The sequence below is a fragment of the Pomacea canaliculata genome, linkage group LG1 (assembly GCF_003073045.1).
Source record: "Pomacea canaliculata isolate SZHN2017 linkage group LG1, ASM307304v1, whole genome shotgun sequence".
NCBI lineage: Eukaryota > Metazoa > Mollusca > Gastropoda > Architaenioglossa > Ampullariidae > Pomacea > Pomacea canaliculata.
In genome coordinates this window covers 41149346-41164589 of record NC_037590.1, presented here as the reverse complement: position 1 = coordinate 41164589, position 15244 = coordinate 41149346, and the positions used below count along the sequence as shown (strand labels likewise).

Here is a 15244-nt window from a genome sequence, read left to right as displayed (position 1 = left end):
CCCACAAGTTTCATATGCACTTTCACCGAACACTTCTTTAGTGTCATCACGAATTGCGGCCGGTGTGTCTTGACCTCCATGGCGGAGGCTCCGCCGAACCCCTGAGACCGACTCAGGGTTCGATCGAACCCCGGTTAAGAACCACTGATTTAGTTTCCATGTTGTTGGTTTTTTTTAAAGTCTTCGTTTTGCGTACGTTACTTTTTCTGAAAGCTTTTTCATTCTAAATTTTGTTTTTCCCATGCCTCTACGTATGGCAACTGTCTATACATGCCCGGCCGCACGACGGCGCGTACATTACGTGCGTATGCTAACAGCTGTACGCTATTTACATTGTTTTGTCATTCATTGATCTATTTGTTTTTCATTATGCATATATATAGTTGAAGCTGATTACTCGCGTTATACCAGGAAGTATCCTTGAACTGATAGTTGCCAGCATAAAGGTTTTGTGCAGACTGCAGATGGACACTTCGAGAATGGAAGTGCCGGCTGGATTTTTACGGAAGCTGACTATAATCAGTGACGTAGGATTAAGATGCTGTACTTGGGAGGTGGCAGAGGACTCCATGCTTTCAGTGAACTACGTTCACATCATTGTCTCATCCCAGAAATTTTTTGAGGGGACGGCTGCCCCCTTACGCCACTGTTAAACCTACCTATAATTCTGGGACCTAAAGGGAAAAGAAGTTCATAGAAATAGGCAGGGTAGGAGCCAGCAAAGAAATTAAAACACAGCACAGACAGTTTGTACTGGATGCGAGAACGGATGGGTAGCCAATGCATAAAACGAAGGAGAGGAGTGACGCATGTATATGGTACCGCTTCCTAGCTCTAATCACTATATAGACGTTCAGTGGAGTTCTGTACTTTCTGGAGTTTGTGAAGAAGGTATTCAGGGCAGTCTTCAAGCAAGGAGTTACAGTAATCAAGCCGAGAAAGAACAAACGCACAGATAAGAGTGTTGGTAGCGCACGTAGAGTCAATTTAATGTGTCTGCAGAGACAATAAATCCCAGAATCCTGACGGATGGCTCGAAGGTGACGTTGGTTTCACCCAGCTTGATGTGGTTTGGCGGACAAGCAAGTGAAGGTTGATTTCTTCTTCTCGAGCATAGGCGGGTTTCCGTTTTATAATAATTGAGTTTAAGTTTCTTTATTGCCATCCAGTCCTTGACGTCACTAACACGGGTTTCTATATGTTTACATATATAGTAGCAGCTAGAGTGAGACTCGGGCGGTGGAGTGAAGCAGTATAGTTTCATGTCTTCGACATATAATTGATGAGAAACCTGCTTAGACTGGATGTATGATGAAAGTGATTGTGTGTACAAAATGAACAGAACTGGGCCTTGGGGGACCCCACAAGAAAGTGGAGCAGAACAATCGAGATATTTGACCATCAACAAACACGGTCTGCGTGAGATAGGAGTTGAACCATATGCTAGTGGGGTCCAGAAATTCCGTAGAGGTGTGGAGTCTATGAAAGAACAAAGAGTGGTAGATATAGTGTTGAATGCAGCAGAGATCTAGGTAGTCCAGTAGAGTTAAGGTAGAAACATCGCACTGTCAAGGGCAGATATAGTATATATGTCTGTTGTCCCTTTAATTAGAGTAGTTTCGGTACTGTGAAAACGCTGACTGAGCTTGGTGATAAGATATGGTGCTCTTGTAATTAGCCAAGATCATCTGTCTAAAAACTAATTTCTCTATGATCTTAGAGCAGACCTGGGCAAAGGCCGGCCCGCCTCCTGTCTCTGACCGGCCCGCCCGCTGGCCCGCCCGCCAGCATATATACTTTATATACAGTATTGGGTAAAACGGAGTTAACTATATTAGTCCGGCCCTCTAAAACCATCCCAGTTTCTCATGCGGCCCCTTGGGAAAATTAATTGTCCACCCCTGTCTTAGAGTATATGACAAGAATAGTTGGAAACTGGGCGGTATACCGTATAAGTTGTTCAACACGCGCAGGTCTGACGAGGTGGGAGAAGATATATATATATGTTGTACCCGGGGCCCGACCTTTTCAGTGGATTGTTTCCTTTTTTTCTTTATTTGAAAGAATTAAGGTCTGAGAAAATAACACCCATGCAATCATTACACTTATAAATGCAGATGTTATTGACAATCGAATTGTAAGCATATTATCATATATATATAATATACTGGGAAAATAATTTACGATTACAATTACAAGGGGCCCGGAGAGCTCGTCTGCCCTAGGGTGCGTGCTGGATCTCGGCGGCTTCACCAGGGCGTTTTTAAGCAATTAAGATAAGAAGACCAAAAAAAAAAAAAAAAGCTGATATTAACAATATTTTACAATATATTTAATTAACAATTGCATGGTCTCTTTTCTTGTTTATTGTTAGTGCGTGCGCATGTCCCCACACAAATAATTTGCACTGCAACAAGATTCTGTAATTGGTGGTCGAATCGATCATGAGCAGTGATCGAACCACGAACTTATATCCCCGTCCATGATCGAACCGACTCCTGCGAGGTCGATCCGCAACCTCGCAGAGAAAGTTTGTGCGGCACACTTCGGGACAGCCCAAGCACGAAATAATATCCTATATACGTCCGTGGTCCAAGGAAATTGCAAAATATTTAAAAATGCTACAGCATACATATTTATTCTGTAATGAATAATTTATAGCGGTTGAAATACAATATGAAAAAATAATCTTCAGCCACTCCTTCCATTGAGGAAAAGCATTGCGAGTTCCCAGAGCTCTGATAAAACAGCCAATCACAATTCAGAAGACAAAAGCGTCTGTAGTTACACCAATTCAGCTTGTGATTGGTCTAATTCCTTTGAGAGCGAGTAGGTACCTTTTCGACCCGCCCAAGGGAGGTATATGGACTTAACACATCGTCGAATAAAGAACTTGATCGACAGGTAGGTGTGCAGTGTTATGAAGATGGGATCCGTTGCAGCACTACTCTGTGTGTGTGTCGCTCTCTCTGTGGATAATATCTTTAAATTTTGACTAAGTCATAATAATTGTTTTCCTGTCTGAACGGGTGCAACATGTACGTGTGTGATCACGATAATATATCGTCGATACCACACAGTGATTTTTGAGTTGAGTTTGTTGTCTGTTAACAGGAGAAGGATTCAACCTAAAGGCTACTAAACTACAGGACGAAATACTAGAGAGGCAAGTTTTAGTATATTATTTTCAACTGAGATGAATTTATTATTTTAAAATGAAAACTTCACATGGATTAAGCCATAGCACTTGTCGATATCTTATCTCTCACAAAAAGAGAGAAAAACATGGGGGTGGGGATGATAAGAGAGAGACGATACACTTATTGCTCAATTTTATTTCAGTAAAGGAGTTTTTCGCTTTTGCCCAGGGAAGGATTTTTCATCTTGCCTACTTTAATTATATTTTTTTAAATCATGCGATCCCCAGTTTGTTTGTTTTCTTTCTCGGTGTCTTGGAAATACTCACCTTTATGTCTAGAAACCGCAAACATGTTTAATTGACTAGACTTTATATTTTCTTGTTTCACAATCAGCTTTTCTTGTTCTCCAACATGGATTTAATGCATTTTGGTACAGGTAATGATGTCAGAGAGGGAGAAAACCCCAGATAGTCCTTCAGCTGATGGGAAGTGCACAGAGATAATTTGCCTTCCACATTGTGATGACAGCATTTCCATTTGAACAACAGGTGGTTGTACTGCAGCAGATGTGGATACTCTATGGGCATCCATCACAAACTATTATTCATACTTTCTTCACAAGACTTAAGGACAATAGAAGTTCTTCACATTACTCAACAATGTTCACAGTCAGTATAGTAAAAGTGCCACAAGCAGTTTGACTACTGTGTGGCACCTTGACTGATATCCACTGGTTGGGTCATTGAATGTTCTTGAATGGCTGCTGTCATACATAGACATCTTTTTTTCATTCTTGCTATAGTACTAGAGTGTTCTGGCCAATATTACACCAGGTATAATGATGACAGTAGTAATAGGCAGCAAGATTACAACTCCCAGTGTCCATCTCTCATCAAAGGCAGCTGCACCTGTACGGACTTTATGGTTGACTGTTCTAACCAGGAACTGTCTTGGCTGCCACCTGGCATTCCAACAACTACAAAATATCTGTAAGTAATGTATTAACTGTTGCTAAAAAATACTTTGAAATGATTCTAATTACTCAATGGGAAAGGTTATCTTAAAAAGCTTAGATGGGGCTTATTGGAAAACATATATTTTTAAGTGTATGACTAAGTATTTCAGTCATGATAATATCAAATGTCATCAATATATCAATCTAGGTGTTATAAAATATTTATTACACAAATAAATAAACTGATGTGTAATGCTGTCTGCATTAATTTTTTTCCAGTTTTCTTAATAATAACAAGATTTCAGCCATAGAAGCATCAAGCCTAATTTACCTGTCTTCCTTGGAAGTTCTGTGAGTTACTAGTGAATCATTGTGTGTGTGTGTATGAGAGAGAGGACGTGTGTGCATTACTATGTGCAAGTGAGATGTTGGTAGAGTGTGGCTGATCTCACTTTTTTTCCTGTGATTTACAAATCCCACCATTATAATTTGACTATTAATGCCATGAAATGCCTGCACTTTGCACTATGCTCTTAGATGTCATTAGGATATTTGAGCTCATGACATTTCAGACACTGTCCAGTGTTGTGCATGTGTTGACAATCAATATTTTGGTTAATGCTGTTGTCTTAGTTTCACAATAGTCATATCTCACTTGTAATGACCCTGTACCATGAGTAAATCACTGACAGTCCATTGTCTGAGATTGTCTTCATGTTAAATCATCTCAGATTTTATGCAAACTAAATGATATATGCTGAACTACCAATTCATCATGTCTAGTCCAGTTTGGAATCATTTTGATGTGCCTGACCAAGTCTTTATGTAGGGGTTAATCAGGACTTTATACACTTTGGTCACCTTTTCTTTGACCGCTGCACTGGTTTTACTTTGATTGCAGAGATCTTAGTTCAAATGATCTTCAAACATTATCAGCAGATATTTTTGATTTGCTTCCATCACTAAGACAGATGTAAGTTGATATTTGTTTTTGTGTGTGTTTCTATATATAGTAGTCAGATTTATATAGCGCATTTCTCTACTACAGAGCAGACTCAGTGCACTTTACACAAATACAAACATCAAAATATAAAGTCAACAAATAGATCATATGTATGCCATTTACAGTCAAAAGAAATATAAATGCAAACATACAGTATTAAATTATCATCGTATAAAGCTAATAAGAATAATAGTAATATGTGAGCTTGTATAATGCAACACCCCGGCCAAAGCCAGGCTTTCTATATATAATAGTTGTAGAGATGGCATGGGCATTCTTCTATTCACATTTTTGTGTTTATGCATTATGTGTGTGTGTGTGCATGCAGGTATGCAGGCATGTGTATATGTTTCTGGGGAGAGAGAGCGGGGTAATCTGTCGTGTTTAACGCATATCCTGGATCTAGACTTATATTTTCTAGACACAAGCATGTACACATGTATACACTTCCCCCATCTCTCTCACTCATATACACATGCCTGCATGTTCACACATATGCAAGCATGCACACATGCACACACACATAAACACCATTTTTCTCTGTCACTATATATATAACTTACCAGATTTAGAACTTCTCTAAAACAAGGACCAAACAAAAAGTAGGGCAGGTTTATGCAGGATTCATTACTGAAAGAACATTTTTCATATAGTTGTGAAAATGGTCATGCATATGTATACATATATGTGTGTGTGGATGGTATCAGTTGTTGTGGGTAGTAAATTCAGATATTGAGAGAATTAATCCCTTCCCATTTCCCTAAACCAAGATAGAGTTACCATTTCTGTGTATGTGTCAAAAAAGCTGTACCAGAATATAGCAGTAGGGGTAGTTTTTGGTAGTGAACCATATCTCAAGACCTTTTTATTACCATTCCCTTTCTCCTGTCAACATGACATTCACAGGATATTGTAAATGTTTGAATGCGAAGCGGTAAAGATTAAAGGGTTTTGTCACTCCCAACTTCAATGGTATGTGCGTCATTGCCTCAACAGTCTGGGCATTCATTTATCTGAAGGTCACTTGGGTGGCAGAAGGAACAGAGTAGCATTGTCAGATTTGGGTGGGGCATTACTCAAATGCCTTTTTTATGGTGATTTATCTCAGTGCTGTTCCATTGAGTCCAATCTCTTTGAGGCTCATGTGGTTGAGGCCTTATCTAGGTCTTTGACAAGACATATGGTTATTCAATAGTCTTTTTATCCAGAATCAATTTATGCTAGAGAAATCTGATGTAAGAAGAAACTTGTTCATCATGACGTGTATTTAAAAGTTTCAATATATCTGAAAGCGTGACAAAGACAGGCTTTTGCATGCCTGATTAGATTTGGAGTGGCAACCACTGCAGTTTGAAGTGTTTAGAGAAAGATTGCTATAGAAGAAAACTGCTTGCCATATATGGATAAAAACTGTTAGTATGCTGCTAATAAAATGTCCATTTCAGACACTGAGTAATAGATATAACGGAGATGTTGAGATAACAAATACTCACATGCACACACATTGCAGACATCGTTAAGCATTATATCTGATGCTTATTGTGGTTTATCTCTCTGAAGTTGACTGTATTAGTGCCATCTAACAATTGGCAGGTTGTAGTTTGGAAGTGTGCATAGTATGTTAATTTATGTCCCAGCTAAACTACTCTGCTCCTCATCTGGTGATCATTTTCTAACTATTCACCAGAACAAAATACGATCACAGGATTTGTAGTTACTATGCAGTGAAACAATGGAACTCTCTCCCTTTCCATATCCGCCACCTACCCATTTTAAATGCTTAATGAAAACGCACCTCTTCCTTAAACATTACTCCGAACACATGTTCCCACAATACTAGTCCGTTTTCACACCCATTCCCCCCAGCCCTTTTCCACTTACTTCCCTGCTTGTCTTCTTTTGACAAAATTATGATACTCTCAGTCCTTTTACTTGGATACTCTTTGCATTCTTTCCTATTTGTCTTTTATTCATCACCAATACTGTCATTTATCCTTCCATTGCTCATATCTTGTTTGCTTGTTTTTCTGCCCCTCATATTTTGTCCATGTCTCATTTTTGTTCTTAAGCACTAAGAGCATGCTCCTTAGGAATGTATACACTATACAAATTTTGCATTTTTATTATTATTATTATTACCAATACCAGTTTTGCATTTATTTTCTTCAGAATATGTTTTTATAAATACACTTGCAGAGTTTACTGTATAAACATACTTTGAGGTCTTTGTATTTCTGCAGAAATTTGGCCAACAATGATTGGAACTGCAACTGTTCTCTAAAATCGCTCTACACTCGGCTGCTTGCTGCAGAAGCAAGTGGGCTTAGTGTTGTTGATAGGTCATCTACTTTCTGCCTACAGAGGCCATCTGTATCTTTGCTTGATTTGTCACCATCAGATTTTTGTGAGTATTCAATATACTGTGGCTTGTTTCATTTCTTATGATAAATCAAGTTTGTCAAACAGTCTTCTTTAAAAATGTGTTTGTTACTGCATTTTCCAGTCAGAGTACACCTAGTGTCTGCTGACAGAAGTGTGTTCTGTAAACAGTTTGCTCCTAATGACTTAACTACGCTGCATTTTAGTGATTACAAATACACACCATGCAGTAGAAGTTGCTCCTGTACAGATTGTTGACACAACCTTGCCTGCTGAGAGTCTAATGTAATCTTGATGCATATAAAGCTTTAGAACTGGAAATGAAAAAGAACTAGGCTAGGTTTATTAGGAGGGGTATTTCCCATTCCTTATATAAGGGCCCATTTACCTTGAAATTTATTAACACTCTTAGGTGGGGGCAGAATATACTGATGTTTACTCCACCCAGCCCTGATCCCTTCCTGCGTAATAGTCAATATGCAGCATTATTGCAAAAGAGCCAAATAAGTACAGTATATAGATAGCATTAACTGTAAGAAATAGATGTAAAGCATAGACTTCAGTATACCCCTTTGTTTTCTGTCTTTTTTTTTTTTTTTCATTCGCTGACTGTTTGCTCATTCATTCTTTATTTTCTATTCCTTCATAAAGCTGGATTTTAAGCTTTCACACATGTAGCACAGCATGTAGCACATGAAAAACACTTCTGCTCCTATACGAAAATAGGCATATCAGTTTCATTGTAGAACAGAATTTCTTTAATGGTGAGTAAATTAAAGGTCTTCTAAAGGTATTGAAAGTATTTTTTTTTTCTCTGTGAAAGCAACCTTGTGTACCAACAGATTTGTATGTTACCTTTAAATGTACTGAATATTTTAGTGCCTTGTGAAGTGCCTCCTGTTCGTGTTATCCGTGCTGTATCCAGTCCTTCTCTCACTCCTATCTATCCAAACTGGACAAGTGTCTGCAACAAATGGTTTCGTCAAGAGGATTGCAACAATGGTGAGCACATATGCTTCAAAGAGAAACTTGAGAATCCATCCTGTCTTACGTCAATGATTTCAGTGGGACAAAAATAGCTATATAATACTTTCTAAAGTCCAATTTTCCATCAGGGGGAGTAAAATTGTTATTTATGTACTAAACTGTCTTAACACATATATCACTTAAGTAGACATGACATAAATTCATTGCCTTTTACACATCTATAAAATAGGATCCATTGGGTTAAACTAAAGGTAATTGTTACAGAATGCAGACTGTGCCAAAAGAGAGATTCTGATATTTTCAATAAAGTATAGATGGTTCCAACACAAATTATTTAATGTCCTCAATGAATATTTTGTGCTTATCAAAATTTGATATATTTTCATGGAGATAAATATACTGCTTTAGATTAATTAAGCTGCACTGCAGAAGTAAAATTATATGCACTATATTTATAGAACACGTGTAGTAAAATAAGAAATCATTTAAAATGCATTTATTAACAATTTTGGAAGCCATTTTAGCTGAGAAATCTCAAAATTATTATTGCCTCTCCTACAAGGTATAGATTCTGTAAATGGCTTTCATGTGCGGCAGACCTGACCTGGGATCAAGCACTTGATAAGGTGCCAGCAAGTTGAGAGTGCAGGCTGTGTTTACACAACTTGTTTGCCACTTTTTCATTTTTATCAGACAGGCTTATTCTGATAAAGAGATTTTTTAATCCCATTCTTGGATGTGGGCCAGAATATTGAATAGGCATAGGTGGGTCAGTCAGTCTGGTCAATCAATATGGCTTTAGTAAGGGACCATTAGCAAATAATAGGGGATCAGATTGCATATAGGACTCATATTATGGGAAGCCTATATAAACAGGTCCGACCGTGGCCGAGATGGGCTTATGTGGCTGGCCCAGTTTTTTAGAACAAACATAAGAATATGAATCTGTGTAAAAATAATCACTTAATTGTAGGTCACTGTATCCAGAACATAAGGTGAAATAAAGAAAGGTACAAGCAAATTATATAGATATGTAAAGTGGCACAAAAAATGGCTAAAGTGGAACTGTTCAGGTAGAAACTCAAAAACAACAGTACTGGGAACTGTAAAGATGTCTATCAACTGTACACAAAAATTAACAGCACAAAACATATTGACTTACAGACAAATGAATTTCTTCTCAATGACTCATGAAAACACAGTCAAATATTTAAATCCTTACCTGAACTGTTGTACAAGAAATGTGTCTAAACCATGATTGTCTTGAAGTAAATAATTAAATCATCATATTCACCTTCTGACGACTATTAAAGGTAGCCTTTCCTATTATCAAAGTTCTTCATGAGGCGATAGGAGTGCAGTATACTGTTTCCATTGCTTCTAATATAATGGTGCACAGTGCACTATCCGATTATTAAAATTTTTAATAGCCAAATAACATAAAATTTACAATAAATCTAATATTATATTAAACACAAATTTGGAATATACTGAAACCATTTTAATTAGCTTAATATCTTTTATGTATGTTTCAAATATCTTAACAATAATTAAATTATTGAGACCCAGAGTAATCTTTAAAGGTCTGGGGGTTCCAGGGTTTTCTTTTATGAAATATTGGGCAACATTGGGATTTTTTTTTTTTTTATAGGAGGGAGGCAGAAGAAAAGAAAGCGGTTATACTTGTACATGCCTTAATTTCTTGAAAATAGTTCTGATACTTTTTTCAAATCAAATTTCACCATGAGGTTATATGTAAGTGTGTATATTGTATGTATAATTATATGTGCATATTGTGTGTGTGTATTTTGTGTGCATGTGTGCAGACATACATGCGTATTCACATGCAAAAATATTTAACAGGTCCACTTGAAGCGGCATCTTGTGTATTCAGTCCAGATACACGTGTCATGGCCACTGTACAGCACCGGATTTTCACTTCACAACGAGATATTGTTGCTTGCCGGAACTTCTGTTTCTCTGAAGCTTTCAGTTACTTTGCCTATCAGAATTCGACCGTCAACTGTCTGTGTGGACAGGAAGACACTTCACTCAGCTGCTCTGACTGCACCAGTGACACCATCTCGTCTACTGCCCTTAACCTTTGTGGAAACAGATACATGCGGGTGTGTGATTAATTGCTAAGTAACTGATGTTTAATCCCACCTTCTGATTCATTGCTCAGTTAGTTAGTTTTGTGTGGACACTTCATCCCCGAGACTTTTAATCCCCAGACACTTCATACTTCATCCCCGACACTTCATCCCCGACACTCAAGAACAATTTTCATATCATATTGTTTAAATACTAGCTTATATGAACTTTAACTAATGTTGTAGATGTTCAAATGACGTTGAAGTTAATAGCATGATTTGAATTTGTTCAATTAATTTTTTAAGGATTTATTGAAGTGTCGGGGATGAAGTGTTGAAGTGTCTGACTGGGAACCAGTCTATATGTAAACACACATGCAAACAAGCATGTATGTGCACACACATACACACACAAAATTGCACCTGTACACATATAAAATCACCTCTTGAATAAATTTCACCTTTATACATTATCTTTCTTTTGTGACCATTTTCAGGTTCCTCTTGCCCTCCACATGCTTTCAGACATTATCCTGACAAAAAGTTCTCCTACCACTGTTTATACACCAATAACCATAACTTGCACTGGTTATCCCAGTCTTATCTCCTCCTTTTCTTGGAACCTCGGTGATGGCGCTATCATCAATTCAACAACTGGTAGCATCAGGCACACTTACTTGTATCCAGGATCCTTCCCGGTTAGTCTGACTATGTGCGGGTTAGGTCAGTGCCTGACAGTTGAGGTAACAGTGACTGTCTACAGCAATCAAGGACAGAATAGGCTGTTTTGTCCAGCAGTTGGGCAATGTCTCCAAAAAAGTTGACATCAGTGCTAATGTGTCACTTGCACCTCTCAGTGAGATCAGATGGTCCAGAACATCTTCTGCAGGTGATAAAGTGTATGGTAAGCACTTACATTTTTTATACTTTTACTGTAAGGTGCCATTAATTTAGAGTTTAAATTTAATTGATGAGTTTTGTATATGCTTTGTGCTTCTTTTGTATCTCAGAACTGCAAAGTAAATAAAACTTGTTATATCTCTTTTTAAATAAAATTATAGACAAAGAAGAGCATATTTAAATGTGAGTGTGAAAGTTTGTAATGGCTGCAAAATAGAGTTTTTATGAGGAATATATCCTGAAATAGTTGTTACATTAGTTAGACACATATGTCAGTGAATGGAGAGTAATAATTAGCTGGCCTTTGTTTTGTGAAATCACAATGATATGGAGAGAAGATGTGAAGATCCTATTAGCTTTTTATTGTTATTTGTTGACATCCATTTCTAAAAAATGATTTCCACCCTTTCAAACTCCTTTCATAGTTTCTTTATTGTGCTTGAAATGGATTCTGACCTTTGGCCTATGCTTGCTTTTAACCATTAACTTGGCAACTTTTGAAATCCTTAAAGACCAAGCTTCTCAGCTTGAATAGAATATAAAAAAGGGTGAAAATATATTGATGCTCTCTGTATGTGACACCAGTTTGCAGGGCTGGCCATTGGGAGTTTTCTTTGGGTACTCTGATTTTCTTCGTCCCCCATCATTTATCCCTCTTCTCTCATAATACAAGATTATGTAGGTGGAAGTACTTTTCAGGCAAACTAACCTACCAGCCAGCCAAATGGCGACCCTGATTTGTTAAATAAGCACCCATCAATAAGGCATTTACCATTATCATTTTGTGTTAGATATCAAATATCCATCATCTGTACCTTGCCTGCTGTGAAAACACATCTAAGGCTGCATCTTGTATCTAATATCAAATATCTATATACCTGAAATTCTGGCTAAATGGCTGGCAATTTTTCATCACAGTTGGGGTTTGTGAGGGCAGCTGGACACATTTTCAAGCTATGTGTATCAAAGTGGAGACAAATACCAAACAGAATTTTCAGTTAGCAAGTGCTGCCTGCCAAAATTTGGGTGCCTCTCTCTTAACATTCAGTCATCTGGATCAAATTGAAGAACTTTTACAGTCTACCTATTTACCTTCAGGTGAGAAACTGCACTTTTTGAAAGGAGAGCTTTTTGTGAAATGCTATGCTACCCTCCATCTGTTTTTCTAGTTGGTTGTGTTTTAAATATGATGCCACTTAAAGTTGATGTTGAAGAACATGAAATAGTTTGAAGTAATTCATTATTTTAATCCTACAAATGATCAAAGCTTAGGTTGGATTGAGACAGCTATAATCATAGTAGCATTGCTATTATGTGTTTAAAAAAGTTATCTTTACCATTAATGGTTTTGTTTTTTCCTTTTTCTGTGTTTTGTGTCCTGTAGAGGAAAGTTTTATGGGGGCTGAGTATGATGGTTCAGAGTACAAATGGGTTGCTACCAATGCCCCTGCCACAGTTTTAAGAGCTTTGAATCTCAGTCAAACAACTGGTAACTGTTTGGCCATTTCTTCTTCTGGCATCGTGCCAGTCAGCTGCTCCTCTCAGTATGGCTATATTCTGTCACAAAGGTAATAAAATTTTTAGGGTTTTTTTTTCTCTTCAAAAGAGCTAACCTATCATTAGTTAAGAGTGATAATTTGATATTGATCACAAATGTCAATATTGAAAACATACTTTTAGATGCATATTTTAGTAAGGTGAATATTGATTTGGACACTTTTATTATTGTATATTATTTAATTATTTTTCAGTGGCCTGTACTTAAAAGCATGTATTCACTCATTTCGATGATGATCACAATTTTTGCTTCCTTATTTCAGCTCCAATCCAGTGCCCTGATGGTGTCCTTCTAGGATCTAGCAGTCACTGTTTCTATACCTCCTCAGACAAGCAGACTTGGGTGGTTGCCAGGGAACAGTGTAACAATCAGCATGCTGGAGATTTGGCTGTCCTCACGGACAGAAACTTTGGTTCTTTGATCACTTCATCTTTGCATCTAAAAACGTGAGTGAGAAGACATGCATGCCTGGCATCCTTCTTGTTTTACAGTACATACTGTATAGGTTGCTTCTCTTTAACTTCTGTGTATTTTTCAGCATAGTTTATCACCCCCAATATGAGCCCATCATGGGCCTGAGGGTAGATGCTGCCTCTACCAAAAAGTGGATTTGAATAGGCTTCCCCTTATCCATTTCTGTACATTATTCAGAGCTTACCTAATCCTTTTTGGTCCACTGGGGGAATGCTTTAAGTGGTTGTCACCCATAAGGCAAAGACTGAGTGCCTGTCTTGTTTTTGGACACACATTTCATTTAGCTTCTAGCTTGGCATAATACACAGTTGAAAAAGAAAATCACTTTTGGCTGTACAACATGACTTGCATATAAAATTGTATAAAATAAGAGAGAGAGAGTGCATGTATGTTGCTGCTTCAAAGATAAACATGTTTTATGCAGACTACTTAATAACAACAGACTTCAAAATTGTAGCCCCTATAATCTTTCAGATTCATGTGGTTTTATTTTGACAGCAGAACTTGCTTTTCTAAACATTTCTTCTGTCTGGCAGCACCTCATGGATCGGTCTGAGTGCCCCTAAATTGTTGGGTCATTATATATGGGTGGATGGGTCAGCACCTACATTAGACAGTAGCTGGAACAGCAACTGGCAGGCCATAGGTGTACAGTGGCCTTGTGTGGCTTTGACACCTAGTGGTCTGTGGGAAGCTACAGATTGCAACCAACAGCTGCCATACATCTGCGAGTACACTTTAAATGGTAAAGAAATCATAAAACGTTAAGACCCAAGAGACAGGCAGTAATACTTTCTAAGATTTTAGATCATTAGACAAGTTCTTTTATACAGAGTTACATGCCTTGAAATTAATTTCTTACATGATATCGGATTGAGTTAACTTTTTGCAAGAATCCCTTTGTGCTATCTGTGCTAATTAATGACCTTTTCTTTGACACAGTTAATTTACGTATCTTTGCATTGTTAATCAATATGGTACACATATGTTACAGAATAAAAATTCGCAGTTATCTTATACTCTGTGACCATCTCAGTATTCATTGATTAGAAGAGACAGTGGAAACAGTGGCATAAATATGATATAATTTAGAGCAAAAGGGTGTGTGAAAGTATATTTTTCTTTCTCTCTGTGTCCTCCACAGTTGTTGTGCAAACTGATCTCTACATTACTGGCACCATTGATGTGGAGAAATCCACAACCTCAGTGCAAAAGCTCAGTGAGAGGACAGCACTGCCACCTTCCAGTGGCCTCGCGTCTGTCATCTTTCCTGGTATGTATTTTAACTGGCTTGCTAAAAAGTGGGATTGTCATGTGGACTCACAAAATACATCCACTGTTCTTGGCATAGAGTATTCTGTCTTTAAAAAAGAGTCATATAGCAGTTCAAAAGTAATTGTAAATTTCCTTTTAAGATTGTCAGAGGGCTGTCAGAATTGCTTTTGTGCAGGATACAAAAGTCTTTTGTTTCTCCTTATTACATATTTTCTGGTGATATATTCAATGACGTTTCCAATAGCATTATAAACATATATTTTTCTGGTGTTTTTTTATGTTTATTTTAACAGGTGTTTGGTTTGCCAGAAAAGGTATATTGTATGAAGTCAATCTGCAGCTAGAAGCATACAAGTCTGACACTGCCTTAACTATAATGGTGCTTCGTCCATCTTGTCCTAGTGGGAAATTTCTTATCAGACCAGGTGAATATAAACTCTTGTGTACTGTGATACCTAGCCAGAACAACCTCCTTTGTAG

The 15244-nt window shown here is 37.5% G+C and overlaps 1 protein-coding gene across 1 annotated transcript in view; it reads left to right on the top strand.

Annotated features, from left to right (window-relative positions):
- Positions 1–3580: 3580 nt before the first annotated feature.
- Positions 3581–15244, top strand: part of LOC112561377 (polycystin-1-like) — a 39104-nt gene continuing 27440 nt past the window's right edge. Inside the window, 13 exon segments of the mRNA XM_025233844.1 lie at positions 3581–4129; positions 4375–4446; positions 4997–5068; positions 7339–7502; positions 8357–8479; positions 10328–10590; positions 11055–11376; positions 12376–12555; positions 12842–12946; positions 13278–13461; positions 14026–14234; positions 14634–14762; positions 15058–15189. Of these exon segments, the coding sequence (XP_025089629.1) occupies positions 3897–4129; positions 4375–4446; positions 4997–5068; positions 7339–7502; positions 8357–8479; positions 10328–10590; positions 11055–11376; positions 12376–12555; positions 12842–12946; positions 13278–13461; positions 14026–14234; positions 14634–14762; positions 15058–15189 (2188 nt within the window). The 5' untranslated portion in view covers positions 3581–3896.